The sequence below is a fragment of the Symphalangus syndactylus genome, chromosome 2 (assembly GCF_028878055.3).
Source record: "Symphalangus syndactylus isolate Jambi chromosome 2, NHGRI_mSymSyn1-v2.1_pri, whole genome shotgun sequence".
Taxonomy (NCBI): Eukaryota; Metazoa; Chordata; class Mammalia; order Primates; family Hylobatidae; genus Symphalangus; species Symphalangus syndactylus.
The window spans coordinates 6,516,134-6,537,440 of NC_072424.2; the positions used below are offsets into that span (position 1 = coordinate 6,516,134).

Below are 21,307 nucleotides of genomic sequence, written 5' to 3' on the forward strand. Positions count from 1 at the left end.
AATTTGTTTATCCATTCTCTTGTTCATTGACATTTGTGTTATTTTAGACTTTCGGCTATTATGAATAAGGTAAATCTGTAAACGTCATTTTATGGATATATGTTTTCATTTATCTTGAGAAATACTTGAGAGAATTATTGGATCACGTGTTTACGTAACTTCATGAAAAACTTGCAATCAGTTCTTCAAAATGGCTGTACCACTTTACATTACCACCAGCAATATATGAAAGTTCTTTACCTTTTATCTTTATTTATTTATTTTTTAAATTATACTTTAAGTTCTAGGGTACATGTGCACAACGTGCAGGTTTGTTACATATGTATACATGTGCCATGTTGGTGTGCTGCACCCATTAACTCGTCATTTACATTAGGTATATCTCCTAATGCTATCCCTCCCCCCTCCCCCTACCCCACAACAGGCCCTGGTGTGTGATGTTCCCCTTCCTGCGTCCAAGTGTTCTCATTGTTTAATTCCCACCTACGAGTGAGAACATGCAGTGTTTGGTTTTCTGTCCTTGTGATAGTTTGCTGAGAATGATGGTTTCCAGCATCATCCATGTCCCTACAAAGGACATGAACTCATCCTTTTTTATGGCTGCATAGCATTCCATGGTATATATGTGCCACATTTTCTTAATCCAGTCTATCATTGATCAACATTTGGGTTTGTTCCAAGTCTTTGCTATTGTGAATAGTGCTGCAATAAACATACGTGTGCGTGTGTCTTTATAGCAGCATGATTTATAATCCTTTGGGTATATACCCAGTAATGGGATGGCTGGGTCAAATGGTATTTCTAGTTCTAGATCCCTGAGGAATTGCCACACTGTCTTCCACAATGGTTGAACTGGTTTATAGTCCCACCAACAGTGTAAAAGTGTTCCTGTTTCTCCACATCCTCTCCATCACCTGTTGTTTCCTGAGTTTTTAATGATCGCCATTCTAACTGGTGTGAGATGGTATCTCACTGTGGTTTTGATCTGCATTTCTCTGATGGCCAATGATGTGAGCATTTTTTCATGTGTCTGTTGGCTGCATAAATGTCTTCGTTAGAGAAGTGTCTGTTCATATCCTTTGCCCACTTTTTGATGGGGTTGATTTTTTCTTGTAAATCTGTTTAAGTTCTTTGTAGATTCTGGATATTAGCCCTTCGTCAGGCTGGTCGTTGCTTTGGCTTCCCAATGTACTGGGATTACAAGTATGAGCCACCGCACCGGTAGATTGTAAAATTTTTCTCCCATTCTGTAGGTTGCCTGTTCACTCTGACGGTAGTTTCTTTTGCTGTGCAGAAGCTCTTTAGTTTAACTAGATCCCATTTGTCAAGTTCTTGTTTCTCTATATCCTGATTAGCATTTGGTATTGTCAGATTTTAAAAAATAATTTTTGCCTATGAAATCATAAAAAAAAAAGTAATGTACCACTTGTGATGCCCCCTGCAATCCTGCAGCAGATTTTTTTTTTTTTTTGAGACAGAGTTTTGCTTTTGTTGGCCAGGCTGGAGCGCAATGGCGCCATCTTGGGTCACTGCAACCTCAGCCTCCAGGTTCAAGCAATTCTCTGCCTCAGCCTCCCGAGTAGCTGGGATTACAGGCATGCACCACCACGCCTGGCTAATTTTGTATTTTTAGTAGAGATGGGGTTCCTCCATGTTGGTCAGGCTGGTCTCAAACTCCTGACCTCAGGTGATTGGCCCACCTCGGCCTCCCAAAGTGCTGGGATTACAGGTGTGAGCCACTGTGCCACTGCGCCCTGCCAGTTTCTTTAAATATCATCAGCAGGGTACATTTTCTGGTGTATGAGCCTTCATTGGTTAACCTTGCAGAAAGTAACTTCTGCTTCTGGCTGCACCCACCTCTCCACTGTTTCCAAATATTCTCCAAATTAGTTCCTTTTGGGATTCCTACAACTGCTTTATCTACCCATAGCTGTACAAAGAAGAAATCTCAACCTCCAAAACTCTGGGGACTCCCTGTCTGCAAACCTAGTCCAGTAATACTGAACACACTTGGCAGCTTTTACAGGGACTAGGCACGGAATCCTCCCAAATACTGGACCATTGAGGGTCTCTCCCACTCCATTCCTGCCTGTAGAACCTGAGTTCTCACCAACTGCCTGCTCCCTGCTATATGCTGTCCTGCCACACATGACAGCTTCATTGTCCACTGATGCTGCCATAAAATAGCCGTTTTCTTTAAATATCTGCATCAGAGACAGCAGAGGCGATGACAGTGGGTGAGTGAATCCAATATTTAAGGACAGAGAGGTTTATTTCACTGAAACAAAGATTCCCTAAAACGAAGCATGTGGATTATTCAGTGCTTGCTGGAAGAGCATCGAAGAGAGGCTCCAAGGCCAGGCATGGTGGCTCACGCCTGCAATCCCAGCACTTTGGGAGGCTGATGTGGGTGGATCACTTGAGGTCAGGAGTTAAGAGACCAGCCTGGCCAGCATGGCAAAACCCTGTCTCTACTAAAAATACAAAAATTAGCCAGGTGTGGTGGTGGGCACCTGTAATCGCAGCTACTCAGGAGGCTGAGGCTGTAGTGAGCTGAGATCACACCACTGCACTCCAGCCTGGGTGACACAGTGAGACTCCGTCTCTAAAAAAAAGGCTCCAGATGGGAGATGGCCTTGGGTGGGGGGAAAACAAGTACATAATTCCCAGAGGACAGTGAGATTCACCCAACAAGCCAAAGTGTGAGAGCTGATGGGTAGGGCTTTGGTGCTCCACCTTCCTGGTCAATTCCCAAGCCCCCCTTTTTTGAATAAGGACTTTAGCCAAGGCTCTTTCTGATGCCTTGCCCCAGTTCTTTCCTAAAAATGTAGATTGGAGGAGAATTCAACAATGTACTCAAAGGTCAGGCAAATCTGTGCTTACATGTTTTGAAGGGTGTGTAAAAACCTTTAAATAATATTCTGGAATGCCTGTTAACCTCCAAGATCATTAGAATGACTCCACATAAATTCCACTTTCCTCAATGGCTTAAGTGAGGGTTTAGTTACCTAAGTTAAAAAGATACCAGCTTAACTGGGTGCATATACAAACCCATAAATTAGTAAGCTATGCAGATCAACTTCCTAAAACGATTCAGAAGGAAGAAAAAAACTAAGGTCTCAAAGATTATGAATTTGCAACTACAAGAACTGACTAACCAAACGAGGCCTTTAAAGAAAAGACAGGGCCTCCTTCTAATAATAAAAGGGCTGTTTGCTTCTAATGTAAAAAGCCTGGCCATTTCAAAAAAGATTGTAGAAAATTTAACAGCAGGACCAATGAAAAAACAGGATCCCACATGATGAACAGGATTGCTCTGAGGATCAAAGGGAGGTGTTCCTATTTCTACTAATGCATTAGGAGAAATGGACATTTCCATAAATGAAGAACGGACACATGCCCTCAAAGACACTGGAGTCACTCTTTTCGTCCACTTTAAATTGTCTCCTTCCTTGGAGTAATGGAACTGTACAAATGGTAGGGTTATCTCAAGAGCTTATCACTGGATACAAGTCCAAGCTCTTAGAATCCCAGGGCCCTCATTCTTTTCTTCATTCCCCCACCTTCCAGACATCTCTTAGACAGACATTCTGTGTCGGAACGTCACAATGCATGCATTTCCTTCTCCCAAAAGGAAGAAATGGATTTAGGTTTAGAATGGAAGGAGCAAATGGAAAAACTACAGAATGAGAAACTACTGAAATTATAAAAATACAGATCAAACAACTTTTTTCTAAACTGGGAATAATGACACGGATGGCTTAGGGCAAGCTTTGTTAGACCACTTATGGTCAGTCTTCCACTGACATTAGTAAAATATATTCAGCCACTTTCATTAAAGTGGAAGTAAACCTGATTAATCCTTTACCCAAGATGAGACAATACCCTCTATGACCTGAAGCAACTGAAGGAATAAGATCCATAACAAAAGACTATATTAAAAGGGGTCTAATTATTTCTTGCACCAGCATGTAATACTCCAATCCTTGTAAGGAAGCCGAATGGGAAGAGCTGGTATTCTGTACAAGATTTGAGAACTGTCATCAACACTGTGATCTGGTAGTACCAAAGCCCTATCCTCTTTCGGCAGCTGGAAGTGAGATACTGTGACTGATTTATGTAGTGCTTTCTTTAGTATTCCAGTGGACCTAGAGTGAGTATTTGTTTGCTTTTACTTGGGATGACTGCGAGCATATCTGGCCTATCAGGAAACATTGCTGATGAAACTGCTGCCTCCATCACAGCCCAACAAAAAACTACTGACTCACTAAGGCTGCACTGGACGACTGCACTGCTTTCGATTATTAGCTGAGTAAGCAAGTGTATGTATGGTGGCAAATACCGCTTGATGTGCATACACCCTTTCCACAAAGTAGAAACTCATATAGGAAAAATTACGAGCCACTTGGCTACGCTATTCTAAAGAATTCTCCATTTAATTTTCTTCATAATACTTTTAGTTGACTCCCTAGAACAGGTTCCTTTTTTCATTCTGGCATACACATTCTCTTTTTCATTGTAATCCTTATGTGCACCGTACTTGGTAACATTTTTGTTTTAATAGAGATGGAGTCTTTCTGTGTTGCCCAGGTTGGTCTTGAACTATCAGGCTCAAGTAACACTCCTGCCTTGGCCTCCCCAAATGCTGGGATTACAGACAAGAGCCACTGCCTGGCCAGCATTACAGTTCTACTATCGAAATTATTAATGCTATGCTATGTATCTCTGGCTGTTTTTTTTTTTTTTAAGACAGGGTCTCACACTGTTGCCCAGGCTGGAGTGTAGTGGCCTGATCATGGCTCACTGTAGCCTCACCTCCTGGTCTCAAGGAATCCTCCCACAGCAGGTGTGACCATACCCAGCTAAGTTTTTTGTATTTTTTGGGGGGAAAGTGTTTCGCCATGTTGCCCAGACTGGTCTCCAACTCCTGGGCTCAAGCGATCCTCCTGCCTCGGCCTCCCAAAGTGCTGAGATGAAAGGCATGCGCCCCACACTGCCCTCTGGATGTTTGTTACATCTGAGAAAACTAAAATCACGGCACTCCAAAGACTAGAGACTATTCAACAGGCAAGAGCAGTGATGAAATGCACGCAGCGACTGAGGTCTGGCTTCGCGGCTCTGTGACCCCGGTTCAGCTTCTGAGCGCCTGGTTCCTTGGCGGGACGCCTCCTCCTTCCCCGCAAGACCAAACACGGCTGTCTGGGAAGCAGCGTTTCTGGGGCGCACCTTGACACTTGGATTTGGATCAAAAATGCTTTCAAGAAGAAAGACTTTTGATCAAAAGCGGGAAATGAGAAAGCGACTTTCCTCTGAAAAGTGCCTCCCAGTCCCGAGGCTGCGAGGCCCCCCTGCCAGGCTGGCTCCCACGGAAGCCGGGCACCCACCCGGCCCGACCAAGCGCCACTCCGCCCCGTGACCCGCGGAGGCCCCGGCCCACCCCGGGGACGCCCGCCCCACACCGCGTTTGCACCCCGGAGGCCCCTCGCCGCAGAGGCGGACGGCGCGCCTTTCCCGGGCCCCTGGGGTCCGCGCCTCCCTCGGGCGGACTCTTTCGACTCCGCTCGAGCCTCCGCTTCCTCCTGCGGGCGGACGCCCCAGACGCAACGGGACCCGCTGTTCACGCAGGGGCGCCCCGGCGGGGCGGGCAGAGACCCGGGGACGCGGCCCCCTCCCGAGACGCTCAGCTCCGGCCCACCGCTCGCAGCTCCCGCCCCGGGCGCAGTTCCCGATCCCACGGGCCGTCTCGGAGCCGCAGCGGCCGCTTCCCTGCACGTCCTCACGCCCCCCGCACGGACGCCGCCAGCCCCGCGCCTCAGTTTCCCCACCAGCAGGATGGAAAGACGGGCCCCGCCCCGAAGCGTAGCGGCGTCTCCGTGGTAGCGAGTGCCCAGAGCGTCCGCCGGTCCCACCGCCCCTTTAAAAGAGGACCCGGCCCACCGCCTGCCGCGGCGACGACCGCCCAGCCCACTCGTCACGCGGCCCGCGGCGTCCAGCCCACGCCGGCTCACCTCAGGAGGTCTCTGCCGCCCTCGCGCCTGCGCGCCCCTCGCCCCGCCCCTCGCCCCGCCCGCGTCCCGCGCACCGCAGGCCCCGGCCCCTCGCCCACCCCAGGACCCGCCCCGCGCACGCGCCGCACGTGCCACACGCACCCCACGCCTCTGCGCACGCGCAGGCTCCGCGTCGCGGCCAATGGGCGACGCGGCCGCAGATCCGCCCGGCCCCGCCCTGCCCTGTGAGTTCCTCCGGCCGGGCTGCGGGGCTGCGGGGCTCGGCTCAGTCCCGGAGCGCAGCTGGACCGCGGCGCTCCTTCCTCCGCTTTCCCACCGCCAGCAGCTGAAGCAAACCCGCAGCCCGGCGCGGACTGCCATCGCCGCAGTCGCCCTCCGGCGCCATGTCGCAGAACGGAGCGCCCGGGATGCAGGAGGAGAGCCTGCAGGGTGAGGCGGAGGAGGCGGCGCGGGAGCCGAGGGGGCGCGGGCGGGAAGCCTGGGGAAGGCCAGAGGGAGGCCAAGGGGGCGACAAGGGGAGGTTGCCGGGGAGGCTGCCGGGGAGGCCTAGGGGGCATCGCGGGCCGGGCGAGGCTGCGCCATCCTCCCCTCCCGTACCCACCCCTCCTGCGGGCATGCGGAGCCCGGGGTGTGGGGACCTCGCGTACTGCCCGGGGTTCGCGGCCTCGCCGCTCGGGCGGGGGTTGGCTTGGACCCGGGTCGGACCGCACGGGAAAGCCCCGATTCTCCAGCTCCATGCGAGCTAGAATTCCACCTGGAGGTGAATCTGCGTCTCGCAGTTGGCCCGAACAGCCTCAAAGTCCACGTTGCCCTCCGCGGTCTGTAGTTCAGACCAGTATTGGTTTTAGTGAGCAAACACCAAGGCGTGGCAAGTGGCCTGTTATGTGCTTTAATTTTGTTATTAATGTTTATATCCATGGTGACTTAGGATTTCCTGAAGGGTGAACGCGGAGATGGGAGGGGGTTACAGCATTTTTAAAATATGGCATTAAATGGGCATGTTCCAGTTCCACTGGAGGGTCATTCCAAAACAAAGCTTTAAATGACTTACGGGTTAAGAAAACAAGCAAAAGGACGCTGCTCGTGCAGCACTCAGTCGTTACAGCCTGCTTAATGCCCGAGTAGAGGCTCGCTGTGTGCCCTTGGCTAGATTCGCAAGACCATCCGTTCACGCAGCGGGAAACGCAGGCCCGGGGTGTGGCGTGGAGACCCACCCCACCCGGTGGGTCCGCGTCAGAGTCCAGACGAGCCTTTGCTCAGGGAAGCGGGCACTGAAGCCGCCTTCCCAGGGTCCCTAGGGCCCAAGCCTCGGAGGATGGACCTGGTGGCAGCTGACCTTTGTGTTCTTTGAAGCCAGAGTTTACTAAGCAAAATTAGCATGTAAATAAGCTTGGGAAAGGACTGCTGAAACTCTGACAGTGAACTTTTAATCTTCATTGAGAGTTTTTAAAACCATATATTCTCATAAATTTAGTGAGTTGCTAATTTTATTACAAAAAAAGATTTTACTAGGCAGGACTTAGTTACCGTTTTATATATACACATATATACACATATACACATATATATACATATATATATACATACACACATTTGAACACTACAACCATTTTTTATTAACTTTTTTTTTTAAGAGACGGGGTCTCACTATGTTGCCCAGGCTGGTCTGAACTGGGCTCAAGCGATCCTCCCGCCTCGGCCTCCCAAAGTGCTGAGATTATAGGCCTGAGCTACCAGGCGCGCCTGGCCTAGAACCATATTTTTTTAAAATTCTGTAATTCGGATTTTTCCTCTTGAAATTTAAACATTGGCTAATTACTATTTTGAAATAGATTGAGATGTTTTCCTGTCTTTTGTCATAAAATAAAATCCAAGGGATGTTTTTATAAACTCTTTGCCATAAAATCACCCATTTTCCGGTTGTGAAGCCGCGTTACTCCTGACATTGTGCGTTTCACTGCCTGGCTGGGATCTGGGCGCTGGGAGGTGGAGGGGGCTCCGGGGGGGCTCGGTCCTCTCTCCAGTATGTAACTTACACAGGCTGCTGAGTCATCGGCAGTGCAAGACGGCCAGCGCCGGAGTTACGAGATTTTTGTTTTTCTGTTTTGTTTATTCTATAAAAAGGTAGTTACCCGCGGGGTGGATCCCATGTAGGCGATTCCTTGGGCCGCCCTGAGTGTCCGCGCGGCAAGACGGGGCCACCCTGGGCTTGGCGTGGGCGGGGTTGGCCGGTCCCGCGGGCTCCAGCTGCCTGCAAATCCAGCACAGAGCGGTGGCTCAGGCAGCGCTCACCTCTGCCTGTCAGATTTCACTGCCCCTTGTTTACCTCGGAACAGAGAACTCTGGGAGCCTTGCAGCCAGACCCACAGGTGGAAGCAGCAAGCACTCTCTCCTCTGAGTGTACGCTGTGGGGCCAACTGCTTTTCCTAAAGAGTTAATGGCAAAATGGGCTGATTCTGTTCCTTTCTGTCTCTTGATCATTCTAGCTAAAGTTGTTGACTCGCAGGATGCTCGTATTCGTCTTTTTCCTTTTTATTTTTTACGAGCCCAGTCTTACTCTGTCACCCAGGCTGGAGTACAGCAGCACAATCATTATAGTTCACTGCAGCCGTGAACTTGGCCCTTTTCTCCTAGACATGTCACTGCTAACATGCAGGAGAGGTAGGATTCTGTGATGAGATCGTGTCACGGTTGCGGGGGCATCACTTCCTTGAAGGACCCACTGTCTTCACCAGGAGGGCATCAGTAAAGTGCATGCGCATTTACTCTGGAGCGGTCGTGTTTAATGATCCAAGCCCTCACCTCTTCACCCACTGTCTGCAACTGGCAGATGGTTCTCTCTTTTGTCAGAGGCAACTCACCATGGGCAAAGTTGTATGAGGGGAAAAGATGTTTCTACTTATTTTGGAGTGGAATTGTAGCATTGTGCGCTTTGAGACCTGAAGGGGTTGCAGACATCTAGATTCTCGTCCAAGACCTGCATTTCAGAGATGGTCACAATGAGATTCTAGAGGTGGAGTGAAAGATAAGGCTGGCAACAACACTTAAGGAGAAGCCAAGGACTCTGCATTAAGCACCAGTGGGATACCTGGAGCCCAGATGCCTGAGGCTGCGTGCGATAGGCCAGGGTCCTGGAGGAGAGTCCGGCAAGAGGAAGGTGGAGGGAAACGAGCCCCGTTAGAAACCAGGGACCTGATTTACCTACCGGGCTGACTTGATACTTGAAATCTTTTGTCAGGCAGGTCTTTTTGTTCCTCTCCCCACTAACCTGAGAAGCTTTTAAAGGTAAAAACAGCAATTTCTTAGAGCCCACCTCCCCTGGGGAAGAAGCCCTTTGTATGGTTTTGGGGGTGCTAGTTCCCTCTGGGGTTCACAGCTCCTCTGCTTCAGGCCTTTTTTCTGGGATGCTGCCTCCCTCTGTTCTGACATTTATCCCAGAGCTTTTTCAATCTGTTTGCCTGGCTTCCACCCCAGCATCCCAAGTAGTCACTTTCAGAGTGGGCTGAGGCTAGGCTTTTGGACACAATGAAAAAACACCACAGGTGATTCTCCCTTCATAGCCAGAGTTGAGATTGTCACCCCAGGTTAGGGCGTAGGGTGGCCTTGAGAACTTGGCCCTCTGTTTACTCCACGTGGGGCTTATGGCTGTGGCCCGTGAATCCATGTTGAGGAATGGGACCCAGGGAGTTGACCTGGGACATGCAGAGGGCAGCGAATCGAAGGGATTCCCTGGCGTCTGTCACTGGAGAGAGAACTGCTTTGGGCACCTAGAAAAGCTGGATGTCAGATTTTTTTTTTTTTTTTTTTTTTTTTTTTTACACAAAGTGAGAATAAATAGATTAAGAACTCGTTGGATTGTATTTTGTCTCTGAGGCAGACCTATCAGTTTTCTTTTTGTAATGTGATATAACTATTTATAGTCTAGGCTTTTCAAAATCTATCTGCCTTGATAGAGGAGGGAGGTAAGATTCACTGGCTGTGTGTCTTGTTAGCAATGTAAATTATAAGTGAGTGAGGAGGGGGAGGAACATAAGGAGAGGGACGTGAAACGAGATTAGGAAGGAGGGCTTTTCTTGCAGCAGTAACAGCAGCACCTTTCTTTCTGGGGCCTAATTACACTACAGTTATTTGAAGTGTAAACTACTTGTGATTATGAGCAAGTTTTCTAAGGTTATTAAGCAACCTTACTGTAACCCCATCTTTCTTCGAAAAGGTGAATGATCCGAGCGGAGAACTGTAACATGTGAGTAGATACACGGCATGCTGCATTCTCCAGGAAGTGCCTTCCTTTCCTACCCGGTTGCTGTAGGTTAATAATAAAACTCCTGTCGCTTAGTAAATCATTCCTGGGAATACAGCTTTTGGGCCCAAAGTCATTAGCCATGGACAATCTGGAATGGGTTTTTTTTTCCTTGTTTCCTGGATTTTTAGGACCCTTTCTGGGGCGATTTTTAAAAAGCACTGCTTTGGTTCGAATGTGTCCCTCCATGTTGCCAGTGGGATGGTAGTAAAAGGGGGGCCTTTAAGAGGTGGCTTGGCCATGGGGGCTTCTCTCTAGTGAATGGGATTAGTGCTGTAAGGGGCTGGATGGAGGGAGGTGGGTCCCTCTGTAACCTCAATGAAGGGATGAGGCAGGAAGGCCCTCACCTGACACCAGATGTTGGTGCCTGGATCTTGGACTTCCCAGCCTCCAGAACGGAGATCAATTTCTGTTCGTAAATCGCTTAGTCTGTGGGATTCTGTTACAGTAGCACAGACAGAGGAAGACAGAGATACACTTGTCTCTACTTCATCTTCCTCTCCCTGTCGTCTTCAGCTTGCCCCTTGTGTGATAGATACAGTGTTTGGTCTTGACCCTACCTACTTCCTGGTGCAGAGCACCTAAACCCCTGGGGTTTCCTGAGCAGCGTCTTTTTTTTTTGAGACAGAGTTTCGCCCTTGTTGCCCAGGCTGGAGTGCAGTGGCATGATCTGAGCTCACTGCAACCTCCACCTCCCAGGTTCAAGATATTTGTCTGCCTCAGCCTCCCGAGTAGCTGGGATTACAGGCGCCCACCACGCTCGGCTAATTTTGTATTTTTAGTAGAGACGGGGTTTTTCACCATGTTGGTCAGGCTGGTCTCCAACTCCTGACCTCAGGTGATCTGCCCGCCTCGGCCTCCCAAAGTGCTGGGATTACAGGCATGAGCCACTGTGCCAATAAGTGTCTTAAGCATGTTTATTAAGAAAGTAAGAGAGTAAAAAGGTGGCGACTCCATAGGCAGAGCAGCCTGACCAGTGTGTGCGTTATTCATAAAGTCACCCTATTAGCAGCGTACTCCAGAAGTGCTCCTTGGTTAACCATTTTTGGTGTAAGTTGTAAGGAGCCCCTTCAGAATACACTGCTAATACAGTGGCTCAAGGGCAGCCCCAGGATAGTTATTTGAGGTGGAAATTCCCAGGGCAGCCCCTCCTAGGAGGGGAGGGGACTGGAGATGGAGATGGGGGAGCCATGAGGTGCGGGTAGCATGGTTGGGGTTAGAGTTGGGGCGTGTGGGGTGGGTGGGGATCTGGGCTGTATGTCATGGTTGGGGTTAGAGTTGGGGCGTGTGGGGTGGGTGGGGATCTGGGCTGTATGTCATTTCCATTTGTCTGCTCTGAATTGTTCTGGTAAACTGATAAATGTAAGTAAAGTGTTTTTCTGAGTTCTGTGAATTGTCGTAAATTGTTGAACCTGAGGCAGGTGTGTGGGATCCCCTGAGGCACTGGCAGAAATGTGGGTAACCTGGACACCCCATTCTCCACTTGCATCTGTGGGAACAGTCTTGTGGGCCCGACACTAAGTCTAGGTAGATAGTCAGAATGGAATTGAATTGTTGGACACCCCGGTGGTGGTGACTTGGTGTCCCACATTTGATGTTAAGAGTGGCATCGGAGAAGAGACACCACACCTTCAAGCTCCATTTGTGTTCCATATCGTCAGATATCTGAACAACACTTTAGTCAAGTAAATTGAAGCAGGCCCAGAATGTGAATACTGTAGATTCAGCGTAGAAAGACAGCTGGCCAAAACAGAGGCTGTGGTGCCATTCTCTCAGGGGCAGGCCGTGGCTAGCTGGCCGCATGGCATCTTGAACCCCAGCGAGGGAAGGAGGGCTAGTGAACATCAGAGTACTTGGCAATACTGTCTGGTCAGATGAGCGGCTTCAGGAATGGCGTGGTCTGTACATCTTGGAAGGCACCACATAGCCCCTGCCGGAGTGTGGGTCAGACTGACCTGGGCCTTTCTTCTCCATTGAGCTCCAGGTTCCGAGACAGACCCTGGCTTGCCTTTGTATTAGGGATGTGCCTCGTGTGGGCCAGGACATGAGGCAACGTGAGACGCCAAAGAGAAAATCATGCATTCATGTGAAAATTTGCGATCATTTTGTTAGCAGCTTACTGGGAGACTGTTGATGGTGTAAGCTGCAAATCCACTTTTCCTTCCTGGGCCTTCGGTTTGCTTTTTTCTGGTTAATATGAAATACACTCTGCAATGAGTGGCGTATTGAGCCCAGGCCAGCCCTCTTTCAGGAGAGATGCCTCGTGTGTGGAAAGCTGTGCACCTGCCTTTGCTTCCAGCGAACAAGACAGATGAAGAGGCTGCTCCGTTCCCCGAGTTGCGTGGTGTTATTAGTGCTGTGTTGGTTTAAGGACAGTCAGCAGCTCAGGGTGATTATTCTGCTTAATAAAATTATAGTGACTGCAAAATGAGATAATTCTGTTGTTCTCGTCCATAAGTTTCTCCGTCTTTTGTGGCCTGCACTTTCCTCCCACTGCACTCCATCCTCTATACGCTACCAGAGGAAGCTTCTACCAGATTTGCTTTAAATAAATAAACCTATGACACAAAGTAGAGAAATTATCCTGGGCCCAGAAATAGACATGTGCCTATATGCACGCTTGATTTCTGACAAAGGAAGCAGCCCAGAGCAGAGGGGAGGTGGGAGCTGTCTGCAATAAATGGGGCATCCGTATCACATCAATGGAAAAATTAATCCATGTAGATTTTGGATTTAAATGTGACTGTCATAACAGAGCTGTGTGAAAATAATAGAATAGAATATCTCAGCTCAGGAAGGGATTGCTGCATTTGACTGAATTAAAATCAAGAACTTCTGTACATCAGAAGACATGAGAAGTGAAAAGAACAAGCTACCGAGTGAAAGTTACTTGCAACGTATTTAAATGCAGAAAAACGTGTATCTAGAATACAGAATTATCCCACAATTGCACTTTTAGCAGGAAGGGAACAGGAGCAGCGTTCCAGCCTCAGTTCTATTTATAATGGTGACATGGAAAAAATACTGCTGGATGCCCACAAATAAGAGAAAGACAGATAATAGAAAAGAATAAGAGATTCGAAGAACCAGTTCAAAAAAGATGCTATCCAGATGGCTAGCAAACTTGTAAAAAAAACCGTGTTCAACCTCGTTAGAAATTATATAAATGCAAAGTAAGCCACGCAACGCAAGTAATAGAGGCTGGGCATGGTGGCTCACGCCTGTAATCGCAGCACACTGGGAGGCTGAGGTGAGAGGACTGCTTGGGCCCAGAAGTTCGAGACTAGCCTGGGTGATAGAGCGAGACCCCATCTCCTAAAAAAAATAGCCAGGAGTAGTGGTACATGCCTGTAGTTCCAGTTATTCCGGAGGCGTCAGCTAGAGGATGGCCTGAACCTAGGAGTTTGAGATTATAGTGAGCCTTCATTGTGCCACTGCATCCCAGCCTGGGTGACAAAGCGAGACTCTGTCTCGAAAAGAAACAAAAAATAGAGTTTAAACCTTTTAAAGAAAACTTCAAATCCCTTAAGCTTATGTTGACATTAGTGTTTTTTTTTTTTTTTTTTTAAAGACCTCTTTTTCCAAATAATAGCCTTTTTCTTATAAAAGCTCACTGCAAGGAAGTATTCAAATTGGATTCTGGTGACTCAGCAGAGTTATTGGACATTTGCTTGGTATAAAGGAACTGCAAGAGCTGGACAGATACGTGGTCTCAGCCCCAGGGAGCTTCCTTCCTGTACCCGGGGAGTGTGTGCGTACAGTCACTGCCATGAGAGTGGGCAGAGGGATGTCTTCAAGTCGGGGTTAAGGGATGGTTCCTGGTGTGTCACCATTGCTAGCTCTTGGAAATGGAAGGGCAGGCTGGCTAGATATTAAGACCAGATTCCAGAGTGGGTAGAAAATTCCATCTGTGCCCCTTTGTTTGTCCCCACCAGGCTCCTGGGTAGAATTGCACTTTAGCAATAATGGGAACGGGAGCAGTGTTCCAGCTTCGGTTTCTATTTATAACGGTGACATGGAAAAAATACTGCTGGACGCACAGCATGAGTCTGGACGGAGCAGCTCCAAGAGTTCTCACTGTGACAGGTAGGTGCATGTCAACAAGTGTGTGTGTTACAGTGCTGATGTCTTCAGTGGGTGAGTCACAGCTGGAAGTGCCCGTGTCACCTCTAGGACAGTGGGCTGCTGCTCCCCTCAGGCGGCGTTCGGGAGTGGCTCCTGCGGCAGTCCATTCTTACATAGGAGCCTTGCCCTCTTTGGGGATGCAGTGACCTGGGACTTAGTCTGTGGGGAGCCGTGTTCAAGTCGTCAGTAGGCAGCAGAACAGCCACAAACCCCGCTCTGAGAAACGCACTCATGCGCCTCAGCAGGGCTGTGGTTGCAGAGGAGCGGTTCCTGGTTAGCAGCACTTCTGAGTGACTCCAAGGTAGAGTGGCTGACAGTGGTCAAAGGTCGCGTGCCCTTGAGAGCCGTGCAACAGACCGTGAAGGTGGCAGGTGACAAAGCCAGCTGCTTGCCAGTTGCCCCTGCGTCTTCTCTGGAAGAATGGCTAGCTAACTCCTGTCGTGCTCAGTCGAAAGGGCTGAGGAATAGCTTGGCTCTGGCTGGTGCTGGGTGGAAGGGAAGACGCGTACGCTGACTGGCTAGAGCCCCTCACCGCAGAGGCGGTTCACTGCCTTTGGGGTTTGAGCTTCTAATGATAGAATGTTCACATGATGTTGTTTTTCCCATTCTATTCACATCGCCAAGTCCACCTCGCTCACAGACACCACAAGATACCAACAGAGTTTCTGAAACAGATACCCATAGCATTGGAGAGAAAAACAGCTCACAGGTAAGCTGGAAGGAGAGTGTGCAGTTGTAAAAGTATTTGTGATCTGTTTGTACAGGAAACAGTTTTAAATGTAATTGAGCACCTCAGAGAAAAGTCGGGCTTTAAGGGTGTCTCCTGCTTTAAAAAAAAAAAAAAAACAAAAAGAAACCATAGGTGGGAACATCCACAAGCACATGGGCTGGACACTCAGCTGAGCAGGGGAGGCGCCGAGGCAGGCAGCAGGGGCCTCCTGTCCCTGCCTGCCATCAGGGATACACCAGAAAGGAGGAAGGGCTCCCTGGTGGCTGCAGCCTAGAGAGGAGGGAGGGACCACTGGAAAGGGTGGCAGTGAGCCAGCTACTGGCTGGTCTTTCCTCGTGGTTGCTGGTTGGACAGTGAGTGGGTTTTAATATTTGCATGCTGTGTGGGACTCAGGCGTTACCCACGGGGCCATTTGAGGCCATTTGGCCACTGTGGCTGTGACTCTGAGGTGTCTTCCTCATTAGACATTGTCACTGCCTGCCGGAAATTACACCCTGTGCCTTTCCTAGCATTAGTCCTGAGCTAACTGGTGCCTGAGCAGTGTAGCATTAGTGGTTGATCAGCCTGATAATTTAGTGTACGATCATCACTTTTTCTTCTTTTTTGAAAAAGTTTTTTTTGTAGAGACGGGGTCTCCCTGGGTTACCCAGGCTGGTCTTGAACTCCAGGGCTCAAGTGAGCCTCCCAAAATACTGGGACTAGAGGTGTGAGATACCGTGTCCAGCCTAAGATGACTTTTCTGTTAACAGCTATTTAATGGGCTTCACATACCGGCATTCAGCATTGTTGTGAAAAAGTGTACCTGGGGTTATTGCCTTGGTTTACTGTCATTCTCCCCTCCCACTCCAGCACAGATAGGGTTCGAGGCAGTGATCAGTACCGTCTCGCTCCGTTGTATCTGGTAGTGCCTTACCTTGTTGCAGATGAGATGCGCGATAAGTGTTTTCGTGGATGTTTGTTGCTGGTGAGAACTTTAATGATGGACCGTGTTCTGTATTTTGGAAGCTCTGTGAGGAAGCATGGCCTTCCAGGCAGGATTGGTAGCTGGCCCTTCGGTGCTAGCTTCCCTCAAGGCTTCCTTCACCAAGGAAACAAGGAGTCCCTGTTACCCAGGCTTTCTCAGGGCATCCCCCTGGCCCCACTCCGAGGGGCAGCATGATTTCGGGAGCCCCAGGAGCCCTGGCTGTGGGTGTGTGGGTGCAACTAGGGCGTGCGGCCTGCTCCTGGGCACTTGGGGCTGTACCCAGCTTGGGTGTACCCAGATGTTTGGTAAGTTTGGGGAGCTATATTCTCGAGTATTTTCAATTTTATTTTATTTTTTTGAGACAGGGTCTTGCCGTTTTCACTGTTTTAAACAAAACTTCCCCCTTAGTTTTAAAAGGAATTAGATGTTCAGGTACAGAATTTTGAAAATGCAAAAAAGTAGAGAAAAACACTTACAGACTCTCAGATTTAAAATCCTCTTGAATGTTTCGTGCTGCTGTATAATTCTGAGGATTTGGCCGCAGCTGTGGTCATGTGTACATTTCTGCCTTTTCCCTCCTGCTTATCCCGGAAGCATCTTGGAAACCTGCTCACTATACAGTGTCCGTTTCCTTCGTCATGTCCCTGTTTTTTTTGAGCCATTTTCAGCTGTTTTCATTTTCTTTTGTTATAACCAGTGCTGCAGTCACCATCTTTGCCCTCATGTCACATGACTTCCCTAGGACAGTGTTTGCCGCTGTCAGTGCCCCCAAAATCTCACAGTGAACCAAATGTATTTACGCCCTGAGTGGGGCCCCCCCAGAGGTGATCTGTCCCTGGAGGAGGCGAGCATGCTGTGAGCCGGGAGTGCGGTGTGGCCCGGGGAAGGGCCCCAGCCCCAGGACTCCCCTTGGACCACAGTCCGAGGCAGTGACATGTGCCTCTGGGCACTTGAATTGAGCCTGCGGATCTGAAGTTCGGGTGGGAGCTGGGTGCTTTCCCGTGTCACGTGTGGTACATTAATCTGCATTTAACATTGACTTTATCTTAGTCTGAGGAAGATGATATTGAGAGAAGGAAAGAAGTTGAAAGCATCTTGAAGAAAAACTCAGATTGGATATGGGATTGGTCAAGTCGGCCTGAAAATATTCCCCCCAAGTGAGTGTGTTCTCAGTGTCACGGGGGCACCCCTTGACAGAGGACACATCAGCTGACACGTTTCTTCCCGCCTCAGGGAGTTCCTCTTTAAACACCCGAAGCGCACGGCCACCCTCAGCATGAGGAACACGAGCGTCATGAAGAAAGGGGGCATATTCTCTGCAGAATTTCTGAAAGTTTTCCTTCCATCTCTGCTGCTCTCTCATTTGCTGGCCATCGGATTGGGGTAGGTGATGTGACTGTGACTCCTGTCATGGCGTGTCGTGGGGCGATTCTGGGTCACGGTGATTTATTCGTAAACTGTTTCCTGAAGTCCAGATCATCAGTTACAGCTTGGTGCATTTTCACACACACACCCACGTAGTCACTGTTCAGGTCAAGAAACCACCAGCCTGCAGCCCCAGAAGGCCCCAGCACAGGCGCCCCGTGGTGCTGCTGTCTGGCCTGGACGAGTCTGCCTGTTGTTCACTGAGTATAAACGGAGCCAAAGCAGGGATTCTTACGTCTGACCTCTTTGTCCTGTGTGTAGTTGAAAGCAGTCTCATTTCTGTGTAGTACTGCGTGGCGGGAATGCACCCAGCTGTCGGCTGTAGATGGAGGGTCTCAGTTACTTACTGTACTTCCTCCAGACAGGACTGTTCTAGTTAACTCTCAACAATAAAGGAACCGATGCGGGCTCTGATTTTTCTGGCTTGAGTTTCGCTCTTGTTGCCCAGGTTGGAGTGCAGTGGCGTGATCTCGGCTCACTGCAGCCTCTGCCTCCCGGGTTCAAGAGTCTCCTGCCTTAGCCTCCTGGGTAGCTGGGATTACAGGTGCCCACCACCACGCCTGGTTAATTTTTGTATTTCTAATAGAGATGGGGTTTTGCCACGTTGCCCAGGCTGATCTCGAACTCAAGTGATTGCTCACTGTGGCCTCCAAAGTGCTGGGATTACAGGCGTGAGCCACCGCGCCTGGCCTTTTCTGGCTTCTTATACTAACTCACTCTGCAGAAAACACAGAGACCAGGCAGGTGCCGCCGTGGATTCTGAAGAGCTTTAGCTGCAGCACGGGTGAAGAGCCAGAGCGGGAAGCCAAAACCACTCCTCCTCGGGCTGGTCCCAGCCTCTCTCAGTGGGGAGGAGGTGTCTAGTCCTGGCGTGCAGACAGTGTTCTGTGGCTGCTGTGTATTGGACAGACTGGAAAGACTGGAATGCCACTGGGGGCAGGTGGGTTAGGTTGGTCAGAGGGCTCACATCTGGCGTTGAAGGAAACAGGATAAAAGCCACTGAGTCTCCTGGGCCCGGGACCTGAGCGCTGTCCGTGTCTCCACCTCATCCTCGTGTGTGCATGGTTTTCTCCTAGCTCTTGTACACATTCTCCCGTCCACCCCCCGCCCTCCATCACCTTTATTTCTGCTGGTGCTTTTTGGAGTCAGACCCACAGATTACATCAGCATCACCAGGCAGTTTGCTTTCTGGAGCCTTTTCCAGAACTGTCAAGCAGACACTGGGGGCAAGGCCTCGGGATCTTCATTTTAAATATGAGGTTTAGCCTTTCGTTTCAGGATAGATTTCTGCAGCCACTTACTTCCCAGCTACTGTCCTTCGTCCTGCCCAGGTTTTCAGAGCCCGATGCTGCCACTGGCGACCCATACCCCCTCAGCTGCTTTTCAGAACCGCACAATAAAATCTGCCCCGAAAGCTGCTGCAGCACTGTCCGTGCTCACGGTGCCCACACCACTGCCCACAGGCCGGCACTGTCTGTGCTCACAGTGCCCACCACACCACTGCCCATAGGCCAGGCCAGCCAGGCTTCCGATTCTGCCCTTTCCTGGAGACCCATCCTCCTCCCTCTGGGAGTGATGCCCACTGGTCAGCTGGAGCGAGCCTCTCTATTGCCGAAAAGCCTTTTCTGACACTCCTGCCTCTTTAGTTTGGGACATCTCTCCCACTACCAAACTTAAACCACATGAGAGCAGGGGCTTCATTTTTAAGCAGTTGGCTTTGGTGAGACTGGTGGTGATGAACTAGCAACACCATCTTGCCCTGGTAGGTGACTTCCCCCAGCACTGAGTTGGAACAAAGCAGAAGCTTTCTGTGTGGAAACAGCATTCAGTTTGGTGATCCTTCTATGTAAGAATACAATCTGATGTTTTCTAAATTAATTAATACAAAATACATATTGATAAAACACTAGATAAAAGATTACAGATAGATTCATTACAAAATTTTTATAATGGGTGTAAAGTCACCAGTCCCCTTGCATAAGCTCTAACCACAGTGAGTACCCTGTTTCAGCTGTAGCACAGTCTCCTGTGAATCACAAGATACATTAACTGCTGATAATTTTTCTGTTAAGGATCTACATTGGAAGGCGTCTGACAACCTCCACCAGCACCTTTTGATGAAGAACTGGAGTCTGACTTAGTTCGTTAGTGGATTACTTCTGCTTGCAACACAGCTCACTGAAGAGCTGTTAGATCCTGGGGTGGCCGTGTCACTTGTGTTTATTTGTTCTGTAAATGCTGCGTTCCTAATTTAGTAAAATAATAGACACAAATGTTGATCTATAATTATACCTATGGGATCAATAAGCATGTCAGACTGATTAATGTCTACTGTAAAAATCTGGTAGTGAATTTTCATTTGATATTAGATATAAATATCTGAATATAAATAATTTTAATATCCCAGTCATGATGTATGTTGTATTTTAAAAATTATCTGCAACCTTAATTCAGTTGAAGTACTTTATATTTCAAAAGAATGAATAACATTGATAATAAAATCGCTACTTTAAGGGGTTTGTCCAAAATAAATATTGTGGCCTTATATATCACGCTATTGTAGAAAGTATTATTTAATTTAAATGGATGCAGGTTGTCTACTAAAGATTATACATAACTTGCTAATTGTTCGTAATCAACAGAAACCAAGATAGAGCTACAAACTCAGCTGTACAGTTCATACACTAAACTCTTCGGCTTTTGCATTATAAGGAATTAAGTCTCCGATTATTAGGTGATCACCTTGGATGATCAGTTTTCTGCTGAAGGCACCTGCTCAGTATTTTTTCCTCTTACCACTCTGCATTGGTGGATTTAATCCTCTCCTTTGTGCTCAACTTTTGTGTGCTTTTAAAATCAGCTTTATTCTAAGCAAATCTGTGTCTACTTTAAAAAACTGGAAATGGAAAAAAAAAATAAATCTTTGCCAAATCCTTCAGATTACTGTATTTACATATGGTTTAAAATCAGACACCATAATAGCTTCTTGATGAAACCAGGACTGGTCCTTGTTTTGACATTATCTTTCCTACAGCAAGCTTTTTAGAAAGGCTGCCTGCCGCCTTGATGTTTCACCTTTCCACGCTTAATTTGGGTGTTAAATCTAACGTTTTCATTTGTAAAAATCTTCGTTGATACTACCTTGGAAGCAGTCATCTCTAAGTCTCACATTTGGAGAAAGTGCATGGCATGACATCAGAATTCCTTTATATAATTTAACCTCAGAATAGTCTGAGATCATTTCGAAGCACGCTGGTCAAGAGAATTCCGTTTTTGTTTTAGAGCAAACATGTTTGCTGTTTGTCTTTCATCACAAACATCAGTGGAGTTTCAGCACCTTACAGAGCTCAGTGAACCCCCTAGTCACCATCAAAGTTAGCACACAACAAAGCCAACCACGTGTCCCCCTCACAGATGATAATGGCTGAACTCTCAGTGAAACCAGCTGTAGGGCTGGGCGCAGTGGCTCATGCCTGTAATCCCAGCACTTTGGGAGGTTGAGGTGGGCGGATCACCTGAGGTCAGAAGTTCAAGATCGGCCTGGCCAACATGATGAAACCCCGTCTCTAATAAAAATGCAAAAATTAGCTGGGCGCAGTGGCACGTGCCTGTAATCCCAGCTGCTTGGGAGGTTGAGGCAGGAGAACCGCTGGAACCCAGAAGGCAGAGGTTGCGGTGAGCGGAGATCATGCCACTGCACTCCAGCCTGGGAGGGAGAACGAGACTCCATTTCAGAAAAAAAAAAAGAAACCAGT

General features: G+C 48.6%; 1 protein-coding gene across 1 annotated transcript; it reads left to right on the plus strand.

Moving 5' to 3' along the window:
- The first annotated feature begins 6,138 nt into the window (after positions 1 to 6,138).
- Positions 6,139 to 20,490, plus strand: BNIP3 (BCL2 interacting protein 3). The gene is made up of 6 exons (XM_055245315.2): positions 6,139 to 6,437; positions 14,244 to 14,394; positions 15,058 to 15,142; positions 17,178 to 17,284; positions 17,361 to 17,510; positions 19,625 to 20,490. The coding sequence occupies exons 1-6, from the start codon at positions 6,392 to 6,394 to the stop codon at positions 19,668 to 19,670; spliced, it is 585 nt and encodes a 194-aa protein (XP_055101290.1). The 5' UTR covers positions 6,139 to 6,391; the 3' UTR covers positions 19,671 to 20,490.
- The last annotated feature ends 817 nt before the right edge of the window (positions 20,491 to 21,307 follow it).

Coding starts and splice junctions, on each gene's coding strand:
- BNIP3 (XM_055245315.2), top strand. CDS start 6,392: ATGTCGCAGAACGGAGCGCCCGGGATGCAGGAGGAGAGCCTGCAGG. Junction 15,143..17,177: donor GAGAGAAAAACAGCTCACAG/GTAAGCTGGAAG, acceptor ACTTTATCTTAG/TCTGAGGAAGATGATATTGA. Junction 17,511..19,624: donor TTGCTGGCCATCGGATTGGG/GTAGGTGATGTG, acceptor TTTTCTGTTAAG/GATCTACATTGGAAGGCGTC.